At 35.1% G+C, this 22875-nt stretch overlaps 1 protein-coding gene across 1 annotated transcript; it reads right to left on the bottom strand.

The window, feature by feature from the left end:
• Positions 1 to 902: 902 nt before the first annotated feature.
• Positions 903 to 21036, bottom strand: LOC132754659 (DNA primase small subunit-like). Its single transcript, XM_060745313.1, has 13 exons — positions 20847 to 21036; positions 17928 to 18085; positions 16997 to 17103; positions 16091 to 16164; positions 14970 to 15106; positions 14022 to 14080; positions 13446 to 13558; positions 9144 to 9256; positions 8700 to 8832; positions 4402 to 4471; positions 3672 to 3733; positions 2615 to 2713; positions 903 to 1580 (listed from the first exon to the last, which is right to left on the bottom strand). Exons 1-13 carry the CDS (start codon positions 20959 to 20961, stop codon positions 1561 to 1563), a joined length of 1260 nt encoding a protein of 419 aa, XP_060601296.1. The 5' UTR covers positions 20962 to 21036; the 3' UTR covers positions 903 to 1560.
• Positions 21037 to 22875: the final 1839 nt, after the last annotated feature.

Raw genomic sequence — 22875 nt, 5'->3', positions numbered from 1 at the left:
TCTATCCACCTATGACATTTCATGTTGATATCTCAAACACTTTTTGAGTTATGCTCCACTCAGGTGAAAAATTAGGTATGAAAAATAACAAAGGGCAATAACTCAAAAATTATGAAAGGTAGAGTTATCATTCTTGTGCACTGCACACCTCCTGAGTGAGATCTATGCACCTATGAAGTTTCATGTTAATATCTCATAGGCTTTTGGAGTTATGCTCTGGACAAAAATCAATTTTGAAAAATAACAAAGGGCAATAACTCAAAAATCATGCAAGGTAGAGTTATCATTCTTGTGCACTGCACTCCTCCTCAATGAGGTCTATCCACCTATGAAGTTTCAAGTTGATAACTCAAATACTTTTAGAGATATGCTCCGGACAAAAATGTCGGAAGGACGGACGGAGGGAAGGTCGGACGGACGGAGACTATTTCTATATCCTCCGCCGAAATTTTTCGGCGGGGGATAAAAAGACTGATGCAATTTGAACCCACAGCGGTGACAGACAAGTGTTTTGAAGACAGGGACCTAAACCACTTGGCCAGATACATCACCCAATTTTTTGCCAGGTTGTACAGGTGCAACCCCAGGTTATAGTATGATGAATGTCAGGCAGAGGGGAAAAAAATTTTTTATATAAAAAGTTGTATATACGATGCCACCACTAACTTACGAAAAATCTACTTGGAACAATAATTATTTTTGGGCATATCTGTTGAGGGCTCTTTTTTTTGTTAATTTCACAAGACTTAAATGTGTACCTTAAATAATGGGCTTTTATATTTGTTGCTGAAAGCCAAGAGCTGGTCCCCGTTGTGTATTACATCTTTGATTCAATATAGCAGACAATTTAAACTTTCGACCTAACACTCTGGAAGTTATTGCATCAAAGAATAAACATAATATCTGATAAATAGTTTATTCTAAATATAGTATTAAAAATGTTTGAGTGAAACAAAGTTATGAACAAAGTAAAAATATGATCATTCTTTATCACCTAATAAAGTCATTGTTTATGGTCAAAGATCCAAATTTACATTATATTCTGTTGTATAGTCTCCAAACAATGTCAATGATTGTGTTCAATGGTGCCCATTTTATTACTTCCAATTCACTGTCAATGAAAATTCATACAAAAAACCTGTCTGTTTACATTTTGTGCAACTTGCTTTTCCTTTTTTTTCTAGAATTCCTCTACTATATCCTTTCTAGATAACCAGTTTTATACTTTACTCAAGAAATTTCACTTTCACATTTTGTTTTTGAAAACCTTTCATTTTACCCTTTTTAGCTTTCCAGTTTTATCATATAATTCTAAAATTCTATTTTACGAGGCTGCTCTAGAATTCTTTTTTTCCCCCACATTCTTGTATTCTAGATGTTAAGCTTCATATCTTTATCAAGAATTCTATTTTTAAATCATTCTAAAATTCTTTCCTTGATCTCGTGTTTTTTTTTCTTTTGTTTTTTTCCCCAATCATGTTCTAGATTTTTCAATTTTCACCTCTTGCTCTAGAATTCTGTTTTTATATCCTTTTTTCTAGAGTTATCTAAATCTTTTTTCTAGAATTCCATTTTCATATCTGAAAAAGAATAAAACAAAGATGTGGATTTATACTGCTTTTTTTTAAAAAATTCATGACAATGTTACTACAAATATACAATTGTATAAAACTTATTTATTAAAATTAGAAGAGGGGTTAGTTGGTGGTACAACACACCAATACTGTACGTACACATCATATATCCTTTTGAAGGATACCTGCTTTGGTATGTATTTTGGGCAATTTTTCATAATTTCTAGATTTATTTGATCAGTCAAAATCATATAAATCTTTAAATCTATCGATTTTTGATCAACAATAATATATGGATGTTAATTCGATATCTTTTCTTCCATTACATATGTGAACAAATATTTGCAGTACATATTGTACATATTCTTTGATGTTTCAAAATTATTTTATAAGCATAATTATTTACATAATGGGAAAAACAATGACCCCCTTGGGCGGGCCAATTTTGACCCCAGGGCTTTTATTTCAACAAACTTGGTAGACACTGACCTTTTTTTACTTGGGTTTTACGTCAAACCGACACAGTATAAGTCATTTGGCGATGTTCCAGCTTTACTGGTGGAGGAAGACCTCAGGTGCCCCTCCGTGCATTTTTTTCAGGCTAGATAGCTTCCTCACATGAAAGAATCCAAAGTCCCTGTCGGGATTCGAACCCACAGCCGTGAGGGGCAAGTGGTTTGAAGCCAACGACCTTAACCACTCGGCCACGGACGCCCCATTGAGACTAGACGATGTTTTGTGCCAAATATTTAAGCTCTAGCTCTTTCGGTTTTCTAAAAGATTTTTTAAGTTTTTCTTTCAGTTGCCATGGCAACCAGAATTGTGCATGGAACTAAAATTTTGAACATTTTTTAAAGTTGACTATCAAAGGAACATTCTTGTGAAGTTTGGATGAAATTGGCTTAGCGGTTTATGAGGAAATGTCGTTTAAAGTAAAAGTTTACAGACGGACTGACGACGGACGAAAAGCGATCACAAAAGCTCACCATGACACTTTGTGACAGGTGAGCTAAAAAGCAACAAACAAAATATTGTGTTACCACTCTGTTCAATCAGTTTTCCTTTCCAGGACTTATCTAAACGTGCTAAAAACTTATCAAACACTTCGATACACGTCTTTAAAGATGTTTGTCTGTAATCTGAAAGCAAATATACACGATCACAAACATTTTCTCATTAACACACTTAAAAGGCCTTTCTGCAGCATTTTCACTGGCGAACAACTTTTTCAGAAAACAAACACTGATAAAGATGTCAGCTCAATTCAAGTCAACAACCTTGAACATTTAGTCTAACAGCCAAAAATAAAAGATTTTTTTATCCCAATCATATTCTAGAATTCTAATTTTCACCCCTTATTCTAGAATTCTTATTTTTCAAACCTTTTTTTTCCAGAAAAAGCCTTAAAGGGGCTTTAAATACAAAAGTTCATTTTTTGTACAGGAGTTTTCAGAAATATATGTGTTGAATGTTTCATGTTTACAAAGTACATTTCTAGGGGATTCTTTCTATCTGTCTTGCATGGAAGAACAAAAAACTCAAAATTATAATTTCATTTCAAACAAAAATAATATTTCCGTTCAGACTGTTATTTTTTATATTATGCCTGAATACACTTTCTTTAACAACACAAAAACTGCAAAATTGCCAGCATACTTGATTATTCACAAGATTTAACCTCAGCATACTTGATTATTCACAAGATTTAATCTCAGCATACTTGATTATTCACAAGATTTGATCTCAACATACTTGATTATTCACAAGATTTAATCTTAGTTACTTAATAACAAAAAGGTTTTAATGTTATGATCCCAATAATATGTATGAAGTTTCAAGACAATATAATCAACCATGACAATATGTACAGAACATGCACACTAAACCTTGGAATTTAATGTAATCTGGAACTCGGCCAATTTTTTTTCCCTAAGCTAATCCCCTGGTACAAACAGACTTTTGCTGTTGAGGTGCACTACCAGTCACAAAAGATGCGCCTAATTTTTGAAACTGTAACTTTTTGTTTGCCTGGGAAAAACCCACAATATTCTACATTCCGAAGTAAGTTTATTGGGCAATGAAAAGAAATATACAAACCTTTTCCTCTTTTCCCTTCTTCAGCACTGCCATCTGAGGTGTTCAATTCATCTACTATAGTACTGAAACAAGATCATTACATGGGGAATTAATGATCGTCTGCTAGAAATTCTAGGTTACAAAGCTGAACTTTGATAATCGGATGCTATCAATTTGTCAAGGTAAAAAGAAAGTCACAGGATTTTTCCTATATATTCCAATCTGAAACTTGTAAATAAGACAAATTTTTATGGTTCCATTTTTTTCCCGATATACCCAAATTTTTTTTTGGTCAGCGTAGAATAATACCAGAACATTTTACCAGAAATAAGTCATCAAATAATAAGATTATAAATAATTTTGCCTTTATTTGTTAGAAATGTATTACATGTAATGATACAACCACCCCTCTCCCAACCCTGAAAAAGACTGGCCGCCATTCCATTAATGTTGTAAATAAAACAAGAGCTGTCTGAAGGACAACCTGCATGACTAATCTCAGTGCTTGATAGTAAGAAAAGAGCCTGGAAAATGTAGAATTTTCTAAGTTCAAAAAGAGCCATAATTCTGGCAAAATCCTTATTATGTTCTCAAAAAAGTGTTTAAATGTCAGTTCATTCCCTTGGTAGCTTTGGTGATACCGTTTTGCATACAAAACATTTATATGTGACCATGAATACAATAGCTCTCTCATGCTAAAAATGTTATATTTCCATAACTGACACAGTATGAGAATGACATGCAACATTACCTTATGGTTGGAACAGCGAATGGATCAAATTCATCTATATTCTCTGGGTCAATCGGTACACAAACTCTCCCTGTCAATGAAATAAACAAGTTAATCACTTATTTATTATTTCAAGTATTAAAGATGATATTTTATGAAAAAAATTATCAATTCACATATGATATTCTAAGTTCAAAGGGCAGATAATTATTGAAATATAAACGCCATTTAATAAAGTTATTAACGGGTCTTGTGCAATCTTCTGATGACAATGATCATCTACTCAGAGTTTGAAGTGTAATTCCCTTTAGTAGCATAAATACCAGTTTAATTAGAATATAACAAGACATACCCTTTTTTTTCATCATCAACACTTATGCCTCGGTGCATTATATCAGACACGAACAGGTACCTAAGTAGAACTACAGATGTGTCATAAGCTAACTGGAAAGCTTCCTAACATGAAATTATCTAACAAGATAACAAGAAACATGGCAATGCCACGAAACCAGGTTTTCAATTATCTCCATTGTAGATAAATATGTTGTATTTGTAATACAAATGCAAGCAATAAACAATGTAACTATGTGCAATGTAAAACATGAATAATGTAGGAGGAATTGCCACAGAAGAAGTGTTCACTGTATATTCTGTATAAGGAAAAAATGTATTCTGTATTAGGAAAAAAAACAAAGGGCCATAATAAGGTCAAAAATTATCCAATCACAAAACCTCTACAATATGCGCCAGGGCACATGATGACAAAGCTTCTGTGAAAGTTTGAACAAAATCTGTTGAGAAATGTAGGACAAGTTCAGCACAGAAGAATTTGTTCACTATATATTGATAATTCTGTATAAGGAAAAAAAACAAAGGGGCATAATTAGGTCAAATATTATCCAATCACAAAACCCTGACAATATGCACCAGGGCACTTGATAACAAAGCTTCTGTGAAAGTTTGAACAAAATCTGTTGAGAAATGTAGGACTAGTTCAGCACAGAAGAATTTGTTAACTATATATTCTGTATAAGGAAAAAAACAAAGGGCCATAATTACATCAAATATTATCCAATCACAAAACCCCGACAATATGTGCCAGGGCACTTGATAAAAAAGCTTCTGTGAAAGTTTGGTCAAAATCCGTTGAGAAATGTAGGAGGAGTTGCGCACAGAAGAAATTGTTCACTATATATTCTATAAAAGGAAAAAAAACAAAAGGGCCATAATTAGGTCAAATATTATCCAATGGCAAAACCCGGACAATAAGTGCCATGGCACTTGATGGAGGAGTTGCGCACAGAAGAAATTGTTCACTATATATTCTATATAAGGAAAAAAAACAAAGGGCCATAATTAGGTCAAATATTATCCAATGGCAAAACCCGGACAATATGTGCCAGGGCACTTGATGACAAAGCTTCTGTAAATGTTTGGTCAAAATCCGTAGAAAAATATAGGAGTTGCGCACAGAAGAAATTGTTCACTATATATTCTATATAAGAAAAAACAACAAAGGGCCATAATTAGGTCAAATATTATCCAATGGCAAAACCCCGACAATATGTGCCAGGGCATTTGATGACAAAGCTTCTGTGAAAGTTTGGTCAAAATCCGTTGAGAAATGATGGAGGAGTTGCGCACAGAAGAAATTGTTCACTATATATTCTATATAAGAAAAAACAACAAAGGGCCATAATAGGTCAAATATTATCCAATGGCAAAACCCCGACAATATGCGCCAGGGCACTTGATGACAAAGCTTCTGTGAAAGTTTGGTCAAAATCCGTTGAGAAATGTAGGAGGAGTTGCGCACAGAAGAAATTGTTAACGCCCGCCTGCCCGTCCGCCCGCCGACATACCTCAATCTAATAACCAGTTTTTTCCTTCGGAAAACCTGGTTAAAAACCTACAACAGTGAGGGGGAAGTGGTTTAAAATCAACAGTCAACAACCTTTACATAGAAGCCCCCTGAGACTAAAAATACTGATATTATGTATCATCATTCAAAACCACTGTCAATGTAAAAGAACTCATTTAAAACAACAAAAAGCATTTATTTCTTTTGTTTGGTTTTAACCAGGCTGTCCAGCACCTCCTGACAAAAAATTAGGGCTAATTTCTAAAATTAGGAATTTTAGGGTAAATAAATGAAATTTTAGGGCTAAAATTTGGAATTTCATAACTAAATTATGGCCTCAAAAGACCATGATATGGGCTCAACTTTGCATATTTGACACAAAAGTAACTCAAAAATAATGCTCTTGTTCGGTTATAGCAAAGGTGTTACCAGTGTTCCACAGTCACCAGTGAAGAAATGGATTCACTGGTCAACTGCCTTTGAAAAGAGCTGAAAAACTACATTAAAACATAACTAGAATGAAAACATTTTCAAAGTAATAAGTATCCCGGAACAACCAATGTTCAATTAGTTTAGCTTTGATTAGCCAATAATAAATGGAAGGGGAAATTATGCTTTAGATTTATTTTAGCTATAAATGCATTTATTATCAACATTTATTCATTTTAAGGTTGGTACATTTTTAACCATTCCATTTAAAACAAACAGTTTCTTATTATTTCTCTGATAACATTTGGTAATTAATCAAGTATGGCATTTCTGCAGGAGTTGAGTAAATACATGTGACTTTATGCAATTTAGTCAGACATGACATCAGCTCCACTGACTGTGTTCGAATTTAGGGTGTGATTGAAACATGGTTGTTTTGCGATATGTTTATATCACAAAAGATAAAAAAAATAGGAATTTAAGTGAACAAGAGGGCCATGATGGCCCTGAAGTCGCTAACCTGTATATAGGCCCCCAGAGTGGGGCCAGTTTAAACCCCAGGGCTTTATTTGAACAAACTTGGTAGACACCCATTACAAGATGTTTCATGCTAAACATCTAAGGTCTTGCTCGTTGAGTTTTTTAAAATATAATTTTTTAAGTTTTAACTATACACATATACTATAGTTCAAAGCAATGACACCCCTAGGGCAGGGCCAGTTTTGCCCCCAGGTTTTTTTTTTTTAACAAACCTTGAAGACACTCACTAGAAGATGTTTTATGCTTGATATCTAAACTCTAGCTATTTGTTGTTTTTTTTCAAAGAAGATTTTTAAGTTTTTGCTATACACATAAATAAAATCAATGACCCCCGGGGCAGGGCCAATTTTGACCCCAGGGCTCTTATTTGAACAAATTTGGTAGACACCCATTAGAACATGTTTCATGCTAAATATCTTAGCTCTAGCTCTTTGGTTTCTTTAAAAGAAGATTTTATAACTTTTTACTATATGCATATCGGGAAAATCAATGACCCCCTGGGGCGGGGCAAATTTTGACCCCAGGGCTTTTATTTGAACAAACTTGATAGACACTCATTAGAAGATGTTTCATGCTAAATATCTTAGCTCTAGCTCTTTTGGTTCTTTAAAAGAAGATTTTATAAGTTTACTTTATTCATATAGGGAAAATCAATGACCCCCTGGGGCCGGGCCAATTTTGACCCCAGGGCTTTTATTTGAACAAACTTGGTAGACACCCATTAGAAGATGTTTCATGCCAAATATCTTAGGTCTAGCTCTTTGGGTTCTTTAAAAGAAGATTTTTTTAAGTTTTTACTATATGCATATAGAGAAATACAATGACCCCAGGGGCCTGGCCAATTTTGACCCCAGGGCTTTTATTTGAACAAACTTGATAGACACTCACTAGAAGATGTTTCATGCCAAATATCTAAGCTCTACCTCTTTGGGTTTTTTAAAAGAAGATATTTTAAGTTTTTTCTATTGGTTGCCATGGCAACCAGAGTTCTGCATGGAATTAAATTCTTTGAACAATTTTTAAAGGTGACCACCAAAGGAACATTCCTGTGAAGTTTGGATGAAATTGGCTTAGCGGTTCATGAGGAGATGTCATTTAAAGTAAAAATTTACGGACGACGGACGGACGCGTCGGACGAAAAGCGATCACAAAAGCTCACCCTGTCACTTTGTGACAGGTGAGCTAAAAAATAGGGCTTTTTTAGGAATTTCCTTTGAATTATTCATTTTTTTTAGGAATTTTAGCCAAACTGAAAAAAAATTAGGATTTTTTAGAAATATTAGGGACGCTGGACAGCCTGTTTTAACAGCACACCAACACAGATAAGGTCATATTGTGCTGAAACAGGAAATATGATTTTGGCTAACCTCAGGAACCAACACCAGGGTCAAAACCACCTCAAAATGCCTTTATTTCTGTTACCTGTTTTAACATGTATACAATGTAACAAAACTCAATGACAACAAAAAGTGTGTTTATTTTTTGTTACCTGTTTTAGGGTGTATACAGAATGGACTTTTAAGTAAATGGTTGACTCCTTTGCTGACATTCACATCAAGCCTCGGGTAACAGTACTGCAGCATAATCTCATCAACAACATTGTGAGACTTCTTATACTCGTTCTGAAGGAAATAAAATTGAGGACAGATACTGTACTCACTGGTAATTTTTCATAAATGAGAAAAAAATCTTTTTTCTTTTGTTTTTGATTGTGTTTTATGTCACACCAACAGAGTCTAGGTCAAATAATGACTTTTCAGCTATACTAATCAAGGGCCATAACTCTGCCTAGAGGAAGAGATCACATGCCCTCTTTGCATTATTTTGGGGACCAAGAGTAGAACCAACATCATTCACTCAGCTAGCTGGATAGCTTTCTCACATGAAGGATAACTGTCACTTTATGTAAAATATTAACTCAATGATTACTCACCTTTTGCCTGATTTCATTACAGCAATCTTGTATTAATACCCATCTGTAAGTAGATGTTGAAATGTTTTTTTCTTTCAACTTCTCCATGTTTTTTTCTATGTTATTTTTGAAACTTGTGAGGAATTGAGGAAAAAAATAATGTAAAGTTTAGTTGTAGTTTATTAGTAAGTTAAGGTCCTGTCTAAATTTTTACAGACTCATCTATAAGCTTATTGCTTCCTACAGGATCAAACTAAAACAAATTTAGTATAAACTAAAAACAAGAGGGCCATGATGGCCCTGAGTCGCTTACCAGAAACAATTGCTTTTCAGTGTTGGAATGTCAATATATTCTAATATTAAATTTGAGCATAGAATATGTTTAAACAATAATTTGAAGAAATGCCATGACCTGGGGCATTTAAGCTTTAGCTTAAACAGGGCTAATCAAATTAATATGAGCAAACTTGATAAAAGACTACCTAAGAATGCTACAAAGTTTGGTGATCATCTATCAATTATTTCAGTAGGAAATGATGTTCGAAGGTTTTTTCTATTTTTAGCTTAAGTGGCCCCTAAAAGGGGCTAATCAAATTAATATAAGCAAACTTGATAAAAGAGTACCAGAGAATGCTACAGACAAAGTTTGGTGATCATCCATCAATTGGTTCTGAAGAAGATGTTTTTCTATTTTTAGCATTAGCGGCCCCTAAAAGGGGCCAATCAAATTAATATGAGCAAACTTGATAAAAGATTACCCAAAAATGCTACAGACAAAGTTTGGTGATCATCCATTAATTAGTTCTGTAGGAGAAGATGTTTAAACGTATTTCTATTTTTAATTTTAGCGGCCCCTAAAAGGGGCTAATCAAATTAATATGAGCAAACTTAATAAAAGACTACCCAATAATGCTACAGACAAAGTTTGGTGATCATCCATCAATTAGTTCTGTAGCAATAGACGTTTAAATGTATATCTATTTTTAATTTTAGCGGCCCCTAAAAGGGGCCAATCAAAATAATATGAGCAAACTTGATAAAAGACTACCCAACAATGCTTCAGACAAAGTTTGGTGATCATCCATCCATTAGTTCTGTAGAAATAGACATTTAAAGGTATTTCTATTTTTAGCTTAAGCGGCCCCTAAAAGGGGCCAATCAAATTCATATGAGCAAACTTGATAAAAGACTACCCAAGAATGCTACAGACAAAGTTTGGTGATCATCCATCAATTAGTTCTCTAGAAATGGACATTTAACAGTATTTCTATTTTTAGCTATAGAAACCACTAAAAGGGGCTAATCAAATTTATATGAGCAAACTTGATAAAACACTACCCAAGAATGCTACAGACAAAGTTTGGTGATCTTCCATCAATTAGTTCTGTAGAAATAAACATTTAAAGGTATTTCTATTATTAGCTTTTGCGGCCCCTAAAAGGGGCCAATCAAAATAATATATGCAAACTTGATAAAAGACTATCCAAGAATGCTACAGACAAAGTTTGGTGATCATCCATCAATTAGTTCTCTAGAAATAGACATTTAAAGGTATTTCTATTTTCAGCTTTTGCGGCCCCTAAAAGGGGCCAATCAAATTAATATGAGCAAACTTGATAAAACACTACCCGAGAATGCTACCTACAAAGTTTGGTGATCATCCATCAATTAGTTCTATAGAAAAAGATGTTTAAAGGTTTTTCTATTTTTAGCCCTAGAGACCCCTTAAAGGGCCAATCAAAATAATATTAGTAAACTTGATAAAAGACTACCCAAGAATGCTACAGACAAAGTTTGGTGATCATCCATTGATTAGTTCTCTAGTAATAGACATTTAACAGTATTTCTACTCTTAGCTTTAGTTGCCCCTAAAAGGGGTCAATCAAATTAATATGAGCAAACTTGATTAAACATTACCTAAGAATGCTAGAGACAAAGTTTGGAGATCATCCATCCATTAGTTCTCTAGAAGAAGATGTTTAAAGGTTTTTCTATTTTTAGCCCTAGAGACCCCTAAAAGGGGCCAATCAAATTAATATGAGCAAACTTGATAAAATACTGTGGGGCCCATGATGTCATCACAAAGACGAGAAATGATAAATTTTGATCAACTATCTTATACAGTCCGAATCCAGCCCTATCCGAAAATATGGCATGCAAGCTGTCAGTCACAGAAATTATATCATAATTACTTGGTTCTACATTAAAGTACAGGTTTAATTCAATCAATTACCGATCATTGAAGATACCTGTGGTGTAATTGTACACTGTCAACACTTAGAAATTCTGTTTTATCTGTGTAATTAATATTCATCGCTCTTCGTAAGATTTGCGGGTGTCTTGGTTGAAAATGTTGGAGTTTACGACATTCCGTTAATTAAATACCCCTTCCGGGAATCGGTAAAACTTATCATGCAGGCTATAAATATTATTTCATACATTGTCTAGTGTTATTTTTGCTATATATATGTAGGAAGATTTATTTCAGAAACAGCGACATGGTCTTTGAGTAATGTACATGCAAGTTTAATTTAGATTTGGCTCATTAAAATTTTATCGAGGAATGGCGGAACAGCGACCTTCCAGTTTCCAACGATTCCTGCAGAGCTTTCCTGCAATTCCAGCATCGTATGATATATAAGCTCGAGCGCGCCCTTGATCGACCTCTTGCACGCTAAAAAATCGTTTAGGTTAAACCACGCTATTTGTATTAGAAATTTCAGACTTATTTTTGTTGTTTCGTGACTGCCTGTGTAACCGGATACAGACGAAAGTGAAAGTAAGGATGGCGTTCGATGTTTGGATTCACCAGTTGGAAGTTCCATGGTTCAGTTAAGTTGTTTCTTGTTCATTTTTATTTTTTTGTTATAGAAGAAGATGCTGACGGACGCTAAAGATGGCCGATGACCTTCATATTTTCTTAGAAGTTTTGATCTCAATTAGGAACTATTTTTGTGTGTGATGCGGCTGACCAATCAGAATCCAGGGCGTGGATGACGTTTGTTATTGTTTACATGTTGCACGTGTTATATTTTTTTTTTTTATGAAGATAGAGAGAAGAATGTACATGCAGAAAGGAACGAGTTGGACAAGAAGCCATTTTAGTCAAGAAATCTTTTACAGTTTGACAGTTCAGTTGATGTTCATGCTGAAACTTTGATAAAACTTCATAAGCTGTATTAGAAGAGATATATTTTTCATCTAAGTATATATTAGGGTTTTTGGAATGGAAATCATTCATGAGTTATGCTCATGTCTCAGTCCTTCCTGTAATTTATAAGTCTACTTGAAGAATGTTATATTTGATACTTAAATCAAGAAGAGTTTATGCTTGTGTTCCTGCTTAAAGTTGCTTTTAATGTGTGAGCAGTGGTATATAAGTGTCTCACTTATCTCACTCTCACTGTGTATGTCTCTGCATGGCTTTTAGTGTAAGAGCAGTGGTATATGAGTTTATATATCTCATCTCACTCTCTTTTGCATGTGCTTATGTTCGAGCAGTGATATATGAGTATTTTACTCATCACACTCTCATGTCTGCGCAGTTTAGATGAGTTATGCTTATCTATGTGCTTATATATATTTTATCCAGTATAATGATGACCTAGATCTTGACCAACGTATATGAAGCTGATGTTTATAAGAAGTCACAGATTACAGACACAGATATAAACGATTTATGAAATTTATATGTACACATTTTTTTTGAAGATATTTTTCAATTATATTGTTGAAACTTAACATGATATGGCTTTTACTTCATCCCTCATGTCTCTCATTTATCATATTTAGGTTATTTAGGGTATTGGGGTCTGGCTCCTTAAGCTTGATTGCTTAAGACGCCTTGCATGGACTAGGATTCGAACCATATTTGAAGTTATTTCTTAGTGCCGGCCCCACTGGACCCTGACAATACTACCCAAGAATGCTACAGACAAAGTTTGGTGATCATCCATCAATTAGTTCTCTAGAAGATGTTTAAAGGTTTTTCTATTTTTAGCTCTGCTGACCCCTAAAAGGGGCCAATTGGAATGACATGAGCAAATTCAAGTGTGACTGTCACAAGGATGCTACAGACCAAATTTGAAGTAAATCTGCTTAGTAGTTTCAGAGAAGAAGACAATTGTTGACGCAGGACGACGGACGCCGGAGCATCCCCCTTTGATACTAATAGCTCACCCTGAGCCTTCGGCTTTGGTGAGCTTACAAACAAAATCTTTATGAGGGGAAAACATACATAATGGGTCTGATATTGTTCCAGCCATTATGAAAACTTGCAGTTTATACGGGAAAAATAAACAACATCTAAGCAAAAAAGGATATCTTCATCAGGAATTAACTGAAGAACTTTTTTAATCTGTTCTTCGTCACCAAGGAAGTCTTGTTTCTTGACAGCATAATCTTTGAATCTGTCACTCACAATCTCCACTGAAGCCCTGGAATATTGATGGGGAAAATATTTGTAATATCAATCTAATACTTTTTTTTCCCCCAACTTATCACAGGGACCTCTTAAAGCTGCATGCCTCCAAATGAGCAAAAATATTTCAAGAAAATCAAACTTGAGAGACATGTTCTAAGATTTTAAGAAAAGTAAACAGATTCAACAAAGTTTTGTAGTCATTAATGACTGATTTTGCAGTATTTATAGCCATTTTTCTACTGTGTGACTCACAAAGTAAAGGTTTTTTGTTTTTTTTACATATTTTGACTTCTTTTTGATAATTTATTTTTAAATACAAATAAATTTTCATGACAAACAAGAATCTTAACATATGCTGCTTTAAGGGCTTCTTCCCCTCAGGAAAATTCTTTTAAAATCAGTTTTCACCTAGAAAAAATTCAATTAACAGAACGGTTTTTTTTTATCCCCTTTTGCAAAAATACTGAGAAACATACCTGATAGAAGGATGTGGCCTATCCTCTAAAACAACTTTCTTTGTTTGACTTTCTCCACCCTGAAAATACAAACCATATTACTATGACTAAAAGTGCTCATCCATAAAAAATCAAGAGCCGTCAGTAGGACAGTGTGCTCGGCTGTACTCACTGCTTGATAGTAAAACTAGAGCATAGAGCATGAAAAATGTAGCATTTTTTTAAGTTAAATAGGCCAATAGTTTAGTCAAAATTCATATTAAAGTTATGGGGCTTGGGCAGCGAACTTTGATTATGCTCTCAAATAAGTGTGTGAAGATTTTGGAGATACCAATGTGCAAGCAAATACGTAACCAAAGTGTGATGGCCATGCCGACACCCGGGTTTTTCCTACTCTTCAAATAGTCAAGCTAACAAGGTCTCTCAAATAAGTCACTAGTGTAAGAAATTTCAACCCATTCCCATTATAGTTTTACAAGCAAATTTGTCCAAAGTGTGACGGCAATGCATGGGTGTGTATATAGCTCTCCCTATTCTTCCAACAATTGAGCTAAAAACACATTACATAAATACATGCATGATTTTAGATATTTATCAAAGAATTTTTAAGTCACAAAGAGTCATATTCAATTCAAAATCCATGCCAAAGGTTACGGGCCTTGAACAGTGACCTCCAATTTTAATCGCTAATACATGTATTAAGTTTCAAGTGGATCACTCAATAATTTTCTAAGTTGATAAAAGGCTAAAATTCAGTCAAAAGTTGAGTAAGAGTAGAGTGCCTTAGATTCAACAACATGCCAAGTTTAAAGAAATTCTACTGAACAGTTAAATTTTGCCTATATGTCTATATGAAAACTCCCGAAAACATCCTTAATGAGATGTCATGTTGTATATGAAGTTTCACATGAAACTTCAATCAGTGTTATGCAGATATGATAGCTATATTTTGAAAAAAATTCTTCTTACTTTGACTACACTGAGATATTCTGCAATAGCCGTTCTTCCATTCTGTGAAAGTTTCCTAGCTGTTTCATCACATACCCAGCAATGCACTCCTCTTCTACCAGAATACACCCACAGAAGGTGTTCAAAACCAAAATCATCTATAAAATAAAATCATCGGAAAAAATAACATAATAGAATACAAATACATGTATCCCTTTGAAGATTTCATCACACTAAATGATTGGGGGAAAGAAAAAAAAGGAGGGGGGGGGGGGGGGGGGGGGAAGAGAGATATGAAGTCACAATATTCTGTCTGTTTCCAATGAGGTGCTTTTCTGGTGCTAACATATGGAACAGCTTCTTGCCATTGGATTGTCCCCGTATGGCAGGGCTTTTACTCAAGTTGTAATTATCTAAATGACAAAGTCCCAGATATTCCCTTGGGGTGGCGGAACAACTGACTAGCATACAGGGTATTTTTACCCAAATGGTGTGTGTGTTGTTTTTTTTTTAATCCGAAAGTGAAAGAGATCATTCTGCTGTTTGGTTTTACAGGGCTACAACACATTAAAGGTGACATGGCACCTAAACAGGAATGATTTTGGCTAACCTCAGGTGTTACAAACTTCATGCCAACACCAGTGGTCAAAACCACCTCACCCGATACATAGGCTCCAGTTTTTGATCCCATTAAGTCGCCTTTTACAATCATGCAGAGATAATCAGTGGCTGCAATTCCCTTATGCCTTGACCATTAAAGGAAACTATTCAGCCACAAGGGGTCGAGAGGTTTTTAGTTAAATACTTTCCATTTCCTGTATGACTTTCAAACAGGAAATCAGTAACCTTAAAGATGCACACTTGATTACTATGTAGTTTTTCCTCATCTTTGTGAAGATACCCAGAATTTAGAAGGGCCGGAGATGGGCCATTGTTATATAGCAGAAAAAAGCCCTGACATAGGTCCCCTGGGGTAACAAATGACTTAACACATATACAATGGTAAGTCAAGATTTGTAACCCAATATCTTTCTAAAATTCTATTTTATTCAATATTGTAAGATCCTTCTTAAAGACATATACTATCTTTACAAGTAGATAAGATACAGTATGATACAGTAAGAAACTATGGCAACAAATACCTCTAAGTGCTCTGTCTATGATCTTAATAGCAATCTGCATCAATGGCCAGCACCTGTCACATATATCAGCTCCACTGTAATACAATTCATACATGTAAAAAAACAGATTTTTTAAGGTTTTAATATATACATATAAGAAAAATCAATGATCCCCCGGGATAGGGCCAATTTTGACCCTAGCGCTTTTATTTGAACAAACTTGGGTTTTTTTTAAAGAAGAGATTTAAAGATTTTCTTCAGGTTGCCATGGCAACCAGAGTTCTGTATGGAATTTAATTCTTTGAACAATTTTTATAGGTGACCACCAAAGGAACATTCCTGTGAAGTTTGGATGAAATTGGCTTAGTGGTTTTTGAGGAAATGTAAATGGACAGACGCTGGACGAAAAGCGATCATAAAAGCTCACCATGTAACTTTGTGAAAGCTGAGCTAAATAAATCACATCTAAAACAAGAGTTCTTGGTTGGATACCATGCTCTATTATTCTCAGCATTTGATAGTAAAACAATAGCCAGGATTGTAAGTATAGCAACTTCTTTGATCTTATAAGGGCTATTTTTTGGTCAAAATCCATTTTAGAATTAAGGGCCTTGGACTGTGACCTCCCATTATGCCCTCAAATAAGTGAGTGAAGTTTCAACCCATGTCCTTCAGTAGTTTGTGAGATACCAACAAGCACACAAAAACTTAACCATAGTATGACTCCAATTCCTATTTGTGTACAATAGCTTTCCCTATCTTTTTGAAGTGTCTGGAAAATCAACAAAGAAGAAGGCCAATGAAGCAAACACATCTATAAAAGTATCATGTATGTCCAGTTACATTTCACAAACTGTGCCAACATTTTGAGACATAATTATACAGTATAAAATTGTATAATTGAATCACGCTCCCATCAGATTTTACCTGCAGCAACTTCTGACGTCGTCATAATCAGTCATATCTATATCAAACACAAGTTCCTTCTCTAATGCTTGGAATGCTGCTGCCTTCACGGTCTTGTGCTCTTTAGGCTGTAATAATAATGAGCAGTTTAACTAAGCAATCTTTCAACTCGGAACACACTTCAGCAGATGATTTTTTTCCTTATACAGTTTCAGTGTCTATTCAAGGGGGGAAGGGGGAATTTTACATAGAGAAAGAGAAAAGTAATAAATTCTCAGTTTTCAATAACCCCCCCCCCCTTTTTTTTTTTGAATCCTAGAAAAGACACTGCAGTTTACTTTAAAATATAGGCTGTTTTGCTTAGCCAAAAAAGATGACATTTTATAAGGAAAGACATGCTATATAACTACTCCTCTATAAAGTAACAAATTTGTTGGCATTTAAGTGGGCGATTTCTGTCTTTATATTTCTGAAGCATTAAAATCAAACATTTTATTCAGCGTTGTTACTTCATAATAATGTCAATATATATAAATGTTTTCTGGTATTTATGCTGGTTTAAGCCATCTTTAAAGTTAAAACTGATAAAGCTCAACAGCTTTTATACTTTAAAATTCATGCACAGTGTTTTCATTTTTTTCTGAGGCAACAGATCTACTTACTTAAACAACAGATTTTGTCGAGGGTCAAGGGGGAATATTTTTAAATACAGGCTGAAAAACAACCAATTTAACAGTATTTCAACCGATGAGATGGATCACAAATCTATTAATAAAAATAATAACCCTGCATGCAATATATATGATATATCTTCATGGTTTTCAATCCAGTACATAAAGGATCTCTGAATCTGATGAAAACTTGTATTAAATTTATCAAGTCGCCAAAATTTGCATATCGAAACCTGACATAAAAGATTATTATAATAGATAAGTAAACTATATGTACAAACCCTATGGGAGAACACTGCTCCTATGTCAATCTTGTACGGACATCTTTTTTGAATTTCTTCCGACAGCTCTTTTTCAGTGGAGAAAGACAGATATCGTATATATATGTCATCCTTTAATGTGAATGAGAACTCTCTCTGACTGAAATAGCTCTTTGGTACTGTAAAAGAATAAAAGAAAGTAAACATGAATACAATTCAGAGAGCAAGCCATAAATTCAACAAAATACTATGTGGATATTGAAAAGGGAAGATCAGTAAATAATTCAATGTTTTTACCTGCTCAGAATACTTCCTTGTGAATGGCCAGTGATTTTTCTCATTTAATTGGGAAGAGGCCTTAGCCACTTGGTTTCGGGAAAAATTATCTTTAAAATTGCTAATTTAGGAAGTAAAAAAACAGGTTTAAGCTCAGATTTTTGGGAAATGGCATAATTTTACAGAAAATTTCAATTGGGAAGAGGCCTTTTATCGGAGTCTGTTATTTAAGCAGGAAAATCACTGATGGCAAGCAGGTAAATGTATGTTTACTCAAGGTGGATTTGAAAAGTTCCTTGGCATAAAACATGTCAACCTTTTAATATAATTTTTCAAGTTTGACATCTCATTTATTGTAAAAGATGATAGATAGCTAAATATCTTTAAATGGTTACTGAAAGATATGTACCTATTGCGCTATTTTTGCAAGTAAATGTATGAAAATCTGTCCTATCTAAAAAAAATTTAGAGCAAAATGTTGACAGTATCAGGAAATATGCTATGGCAAGTTATATACCTTCTATATATTAGTGAGCTCGAAGAGCTAGCCCGAATGGAATTATAAATTATACCGAAATTGGATTTTTTGTGATGTTAGCTGTCAGGTTGATTCAATTTAGATATCATATTTATCATGGAATGGCCGAATATAGAACCAAAATAGTGTGTGGTTAACTGTTGAGTGTAAGAATACAGTTCAAAGTATTTTGTAATCATAAAATGTGTGGTAAAAAATGGGGCTGCTGCCGATGTGTTGATGGTCATAGTATTTAGTGAAGCGTATTTTGAACTGTAATTTCTCTCAAAGAACTCACTTTTAGGGTTTGCCTTATTAACATTATATATGAATATGATTATGAATATTCATATTTAATATATTATAAAACATTGAATTGTTAAATAAATAAAAAAAAATGATTATGAATAATATGTATAGTAAATGGATGCTGGATAATAATTTAGTTCCTGATGATCAAAAGGAGCTTTTTTGATGATAATTTGACTCGAGCTAGTGGGCGATTCGGGCGAAATAGTCGCCGAATTCCGTCTGACTTCGCCGACATCCTACATGAAAGCGAAGATGAAGTCGCCCGATTTTATTGATCCATTATTGTAAATTACCAACAATAACTGTGAATAACATGTGGTTAGTGTTTGCTTTGTTTACCCTCGCCGCCGGAAAAAGGGACTGTCATGCATCTCAATCAACGCGAAATGTCTTTAATCCGTTTGTTTACCAACATGTCATAAAAGTCTAATTAACAGACGCTCGAGGAACAATTAGACTCCGCCCACGGCGAGATTACCGATACGTGCGAGAAACCAATCGTAATTCACGTTTTAATCGAGGCGACATTATTTAACCAATCATTAAATCGCTAACATACAACTACCTGTAACAATTATTTAGGATGACGGATCAAACGTCAATTAAATTTTCACTATCGAATGATTGTCAGAATTAAGCGGAACCGCTCGACATATAACTGTAACGGTAATTATAAATGAAAGTTATGATAACCTTTTTTGTCGACGAGTTAAATTTGATAAGATTAACGGCGTATTACACTGTATTTATTACAAATAAAGTGAAATTAAAGATCGTTTCTTTCGTTATCTACTTTTATTTTCTTTACAACATAAGTGAATATGAATATAATGTCCGGCGCAATCTTTTTAATAGTAAATCAGAAGGGAATAACTATTAATCCACCCATGATATGATCCATGATAGGAATCAACTATGGCTTTTTTTATCTTCATTTAATGCAATGGTTGCATTACATGATACTCATTCTTAATTATTACTTGTTTCAAACTACTTTTAAACAGAGACAGATAATAATAGTTATAATAATAGCTATCTATGTCCCTGTTTTAAATTAAAATTGAATATTCTTTTGTAACACAAATCCAATTCATTTAATAAGATATGAACAGTGAGTCAACATAATTGCGATAACATACAACAAACATCAATAAATGAATCTCCTCACTTCTCCCTTAAGTCTCCCCACTTCTCCCTAAATCAGCTGGAGGGAGAAGTGACTTCTCCCTAAATTTTGAACCTAGCTTGAGCCCTGCATTATCAACAATCTTGACAAATGTGCCAAAAACCCACAATTCCAGTAATGGAACAATACAGGGCTTTTTTTCAGTTTGGGGAAGCAGCCCAGCCCTTAATTTTGGGGAAAAAATACAAGGTATATTTGCAAAAGGGGAAGAAAAAACTTGATGTAAATTCAATTTTTGGGGAAAACTGCATGATTTTAAAGAAATTTTCTTTGGGGAAGCAGCCCTATACCGGCCCCTGTTATAGAAGGTAAAAAGGCCCTGCAATAGCACTTTTTGGCTTAAGAATCTTCATTGAGATGTTCTGTTTGAGAAATACCTGTTGAAATATCAAATGACACCTTCAAATAAAAAGTGTAGAATAGAAAATAAACAAAGTGTTTTTATCCGAATTGCCAGTTCATTAGTCCACTGTCTTTAAATTGTCCATTTTCTGAATGACTAGTCACATTTGCTGTTATAGTACTCTCAAGGGAATGTTTACATGAATATCATTATATCAGTAAGTGGAAACAAGGATAATTTAGTACTTCAAAACCGCCAAGAGGCAAAAATACTTTTGTTAGAAAATAATTTTGTTTTATACTTCACCTCCTCCATAATTCAGCCAACGAAAATATGGCCCATATGGAAATAATTTTTTGTAATATATTGGTAACAAGTCCGGCAAACTTGCTGGATCATAGTTGCTTTTATTCTCTGGCATTTTCCCCAATTTTTTTTGTGTAGTCAAAAATGGCGCCAACTTCAAAGTTTTATGATTGTCGTACAAGTTGGGTTTGAAAATCAAACCTTAAATTTCATGCATAACACTATTACGAGAATAAAGACATAAAGCTATATATTTAAACTGAATTCAACTTTCCCATTTTTTGTTGTGAGTTTTTGGTGTAGTTATATTACGACATCTACCGCGTTCCGCATCCAAGGGAGACAACAAAAATATTTGTTTACATTTTGATGGAGAATGAATTCAGGTAAAATTGACAATATTTTCTGGTTTAATAACCATATTTCATCCAAATTTAAGATAGGCAAAGTTCAGTCCATATGCAGACCAAAGGGGTACGGCTTATATTATTTGAATGTTCACAAAATATGTGTTTGATGGTTTATCCTAACAGCCTAAGTCAGAAATGAATTGGGCTATTCCAGAAAATATCCGCACCCCCCCTATGGAAGGCACTTTCACCCCAAAATACCCCCCCTGGACACACTTATCATTGACCCCTCATGCCACGGAAAATACACCCTATTGACAACAATTTTCCAACATGCCCCTGGATGGATTCCCCTTGGACAACCTATGGAAGGCACTTTTCCTGTAAAAATACCCCACTGGACAAGTGTTTCGAAACACCCCCCTGGACATGAACCCCTTGGACAACCTATGGAAGGCACTTTTCCTAAAAAATACCCCCCTGGACAAGTGTTTCGAAACACCCCCCTGGACATGTACCCCTTGGACAACCTATGGAAGGCACTTTTCCTGTAAAAATACCCCCCTGGACAAGTGTTTTGAAACACCCCCCTGGACATGAACCCCTTTGACAACCTATGGAAGGCACTTTTCCTAAAAAATACCCCCCTGGACAAGTGTTTCGAAACACCCCCCTGGACATGTACCCCTTGGACAACCTATGGAAGGCACTTTTCCTGTAAAAATACCCCCTGGACAAGTGTTTCGAAACACCCCCCTGGACATGAACCCCTTGGACAACCTATGGAAGGCACTTTTCCTAAAAAATACCCCCCTGGACAAGTGTTTCGAAACACCCCCCTGGACATGTACCCCTTGGACAACCTATGGAAGGCACTTTTCCTGTAAAAATACCCCCCTGGACAAGTGTTTCGAAACACCCCCCTGGACATGAACCCCTTGGACAACCTATGGAAGGCACTTTTCCTAAAAAAATACCCCCCTGGACAAGTGTTTCGAAACACCCCCCCTGGACATGTACCCCTTGGACAACCTATGGAAGGCACTTTTCCTGTAAGAATACCCCCTGGACAAGTTTTAGAAACACCCCCCCTGGACATGAACCCCTTGGACAACCTATGGAAGGCACTTTTCCTCAAACAATACCCCCTGGACAAGTGTTTCGAATCACGCCCCCTGGACATGTACCCCTTGGACAACCTATGGAAGGCACTTTTCCTAAAAATACCCCCCTGGACAAGTGTTTCGAAACACCCCCCCTGGACATTTACCCCTTGGACAAGCTATGGAAGGCACTTTTCCTGTAAAAATACCCCCCTGGACAAGTGTTTTGAAACACCCCCCTGGACATGAACCCCTTGGACAACCTATGGAAGGCACTTTTCCTAAAAAATACCCCCCTGGACAAGTGTTTCAAAACACCCCCCTGGACATGAACCCCTTGGACAACCTATGGAAGGCACTTTTCCTAAAAAATACCCCCCTGGACAAGTGTTTTGAAACACTCCCCTGGACATGTACCCCTTGGACAACCTATGGAAGCCACTTTTCCTTAAACAAATACCCCCTGGACAAGTGTTTCGAAACACCCCCCCTGGACATGTACCCCTTGGACAAGCTATGGAAAGTACTTTCCTAAAAAAATACCCCCTGGACAAGTGTTTTGAAACACCCCCTGGA

This window comes from Ruditapes philippinarum, unplaced genomic scaffold, assembly GCF_026571515.1.
Source record: "Ruditapes philippinarum isolate M1 unplaced genomic scaffold, ASM2657151v2 ctg372_1_1_1_1, whole genome shotgun sequence".
NCBI classification, from domain to species: Eukaryota; Metazoa; Mollusca; class Bivalvia; order Venerida; family Veneridae; genus Ruditapes; species Ruditapes philippinarum.
This window is presented reverse-complemented; position numbering and strand designations above follow the sequence as displayed.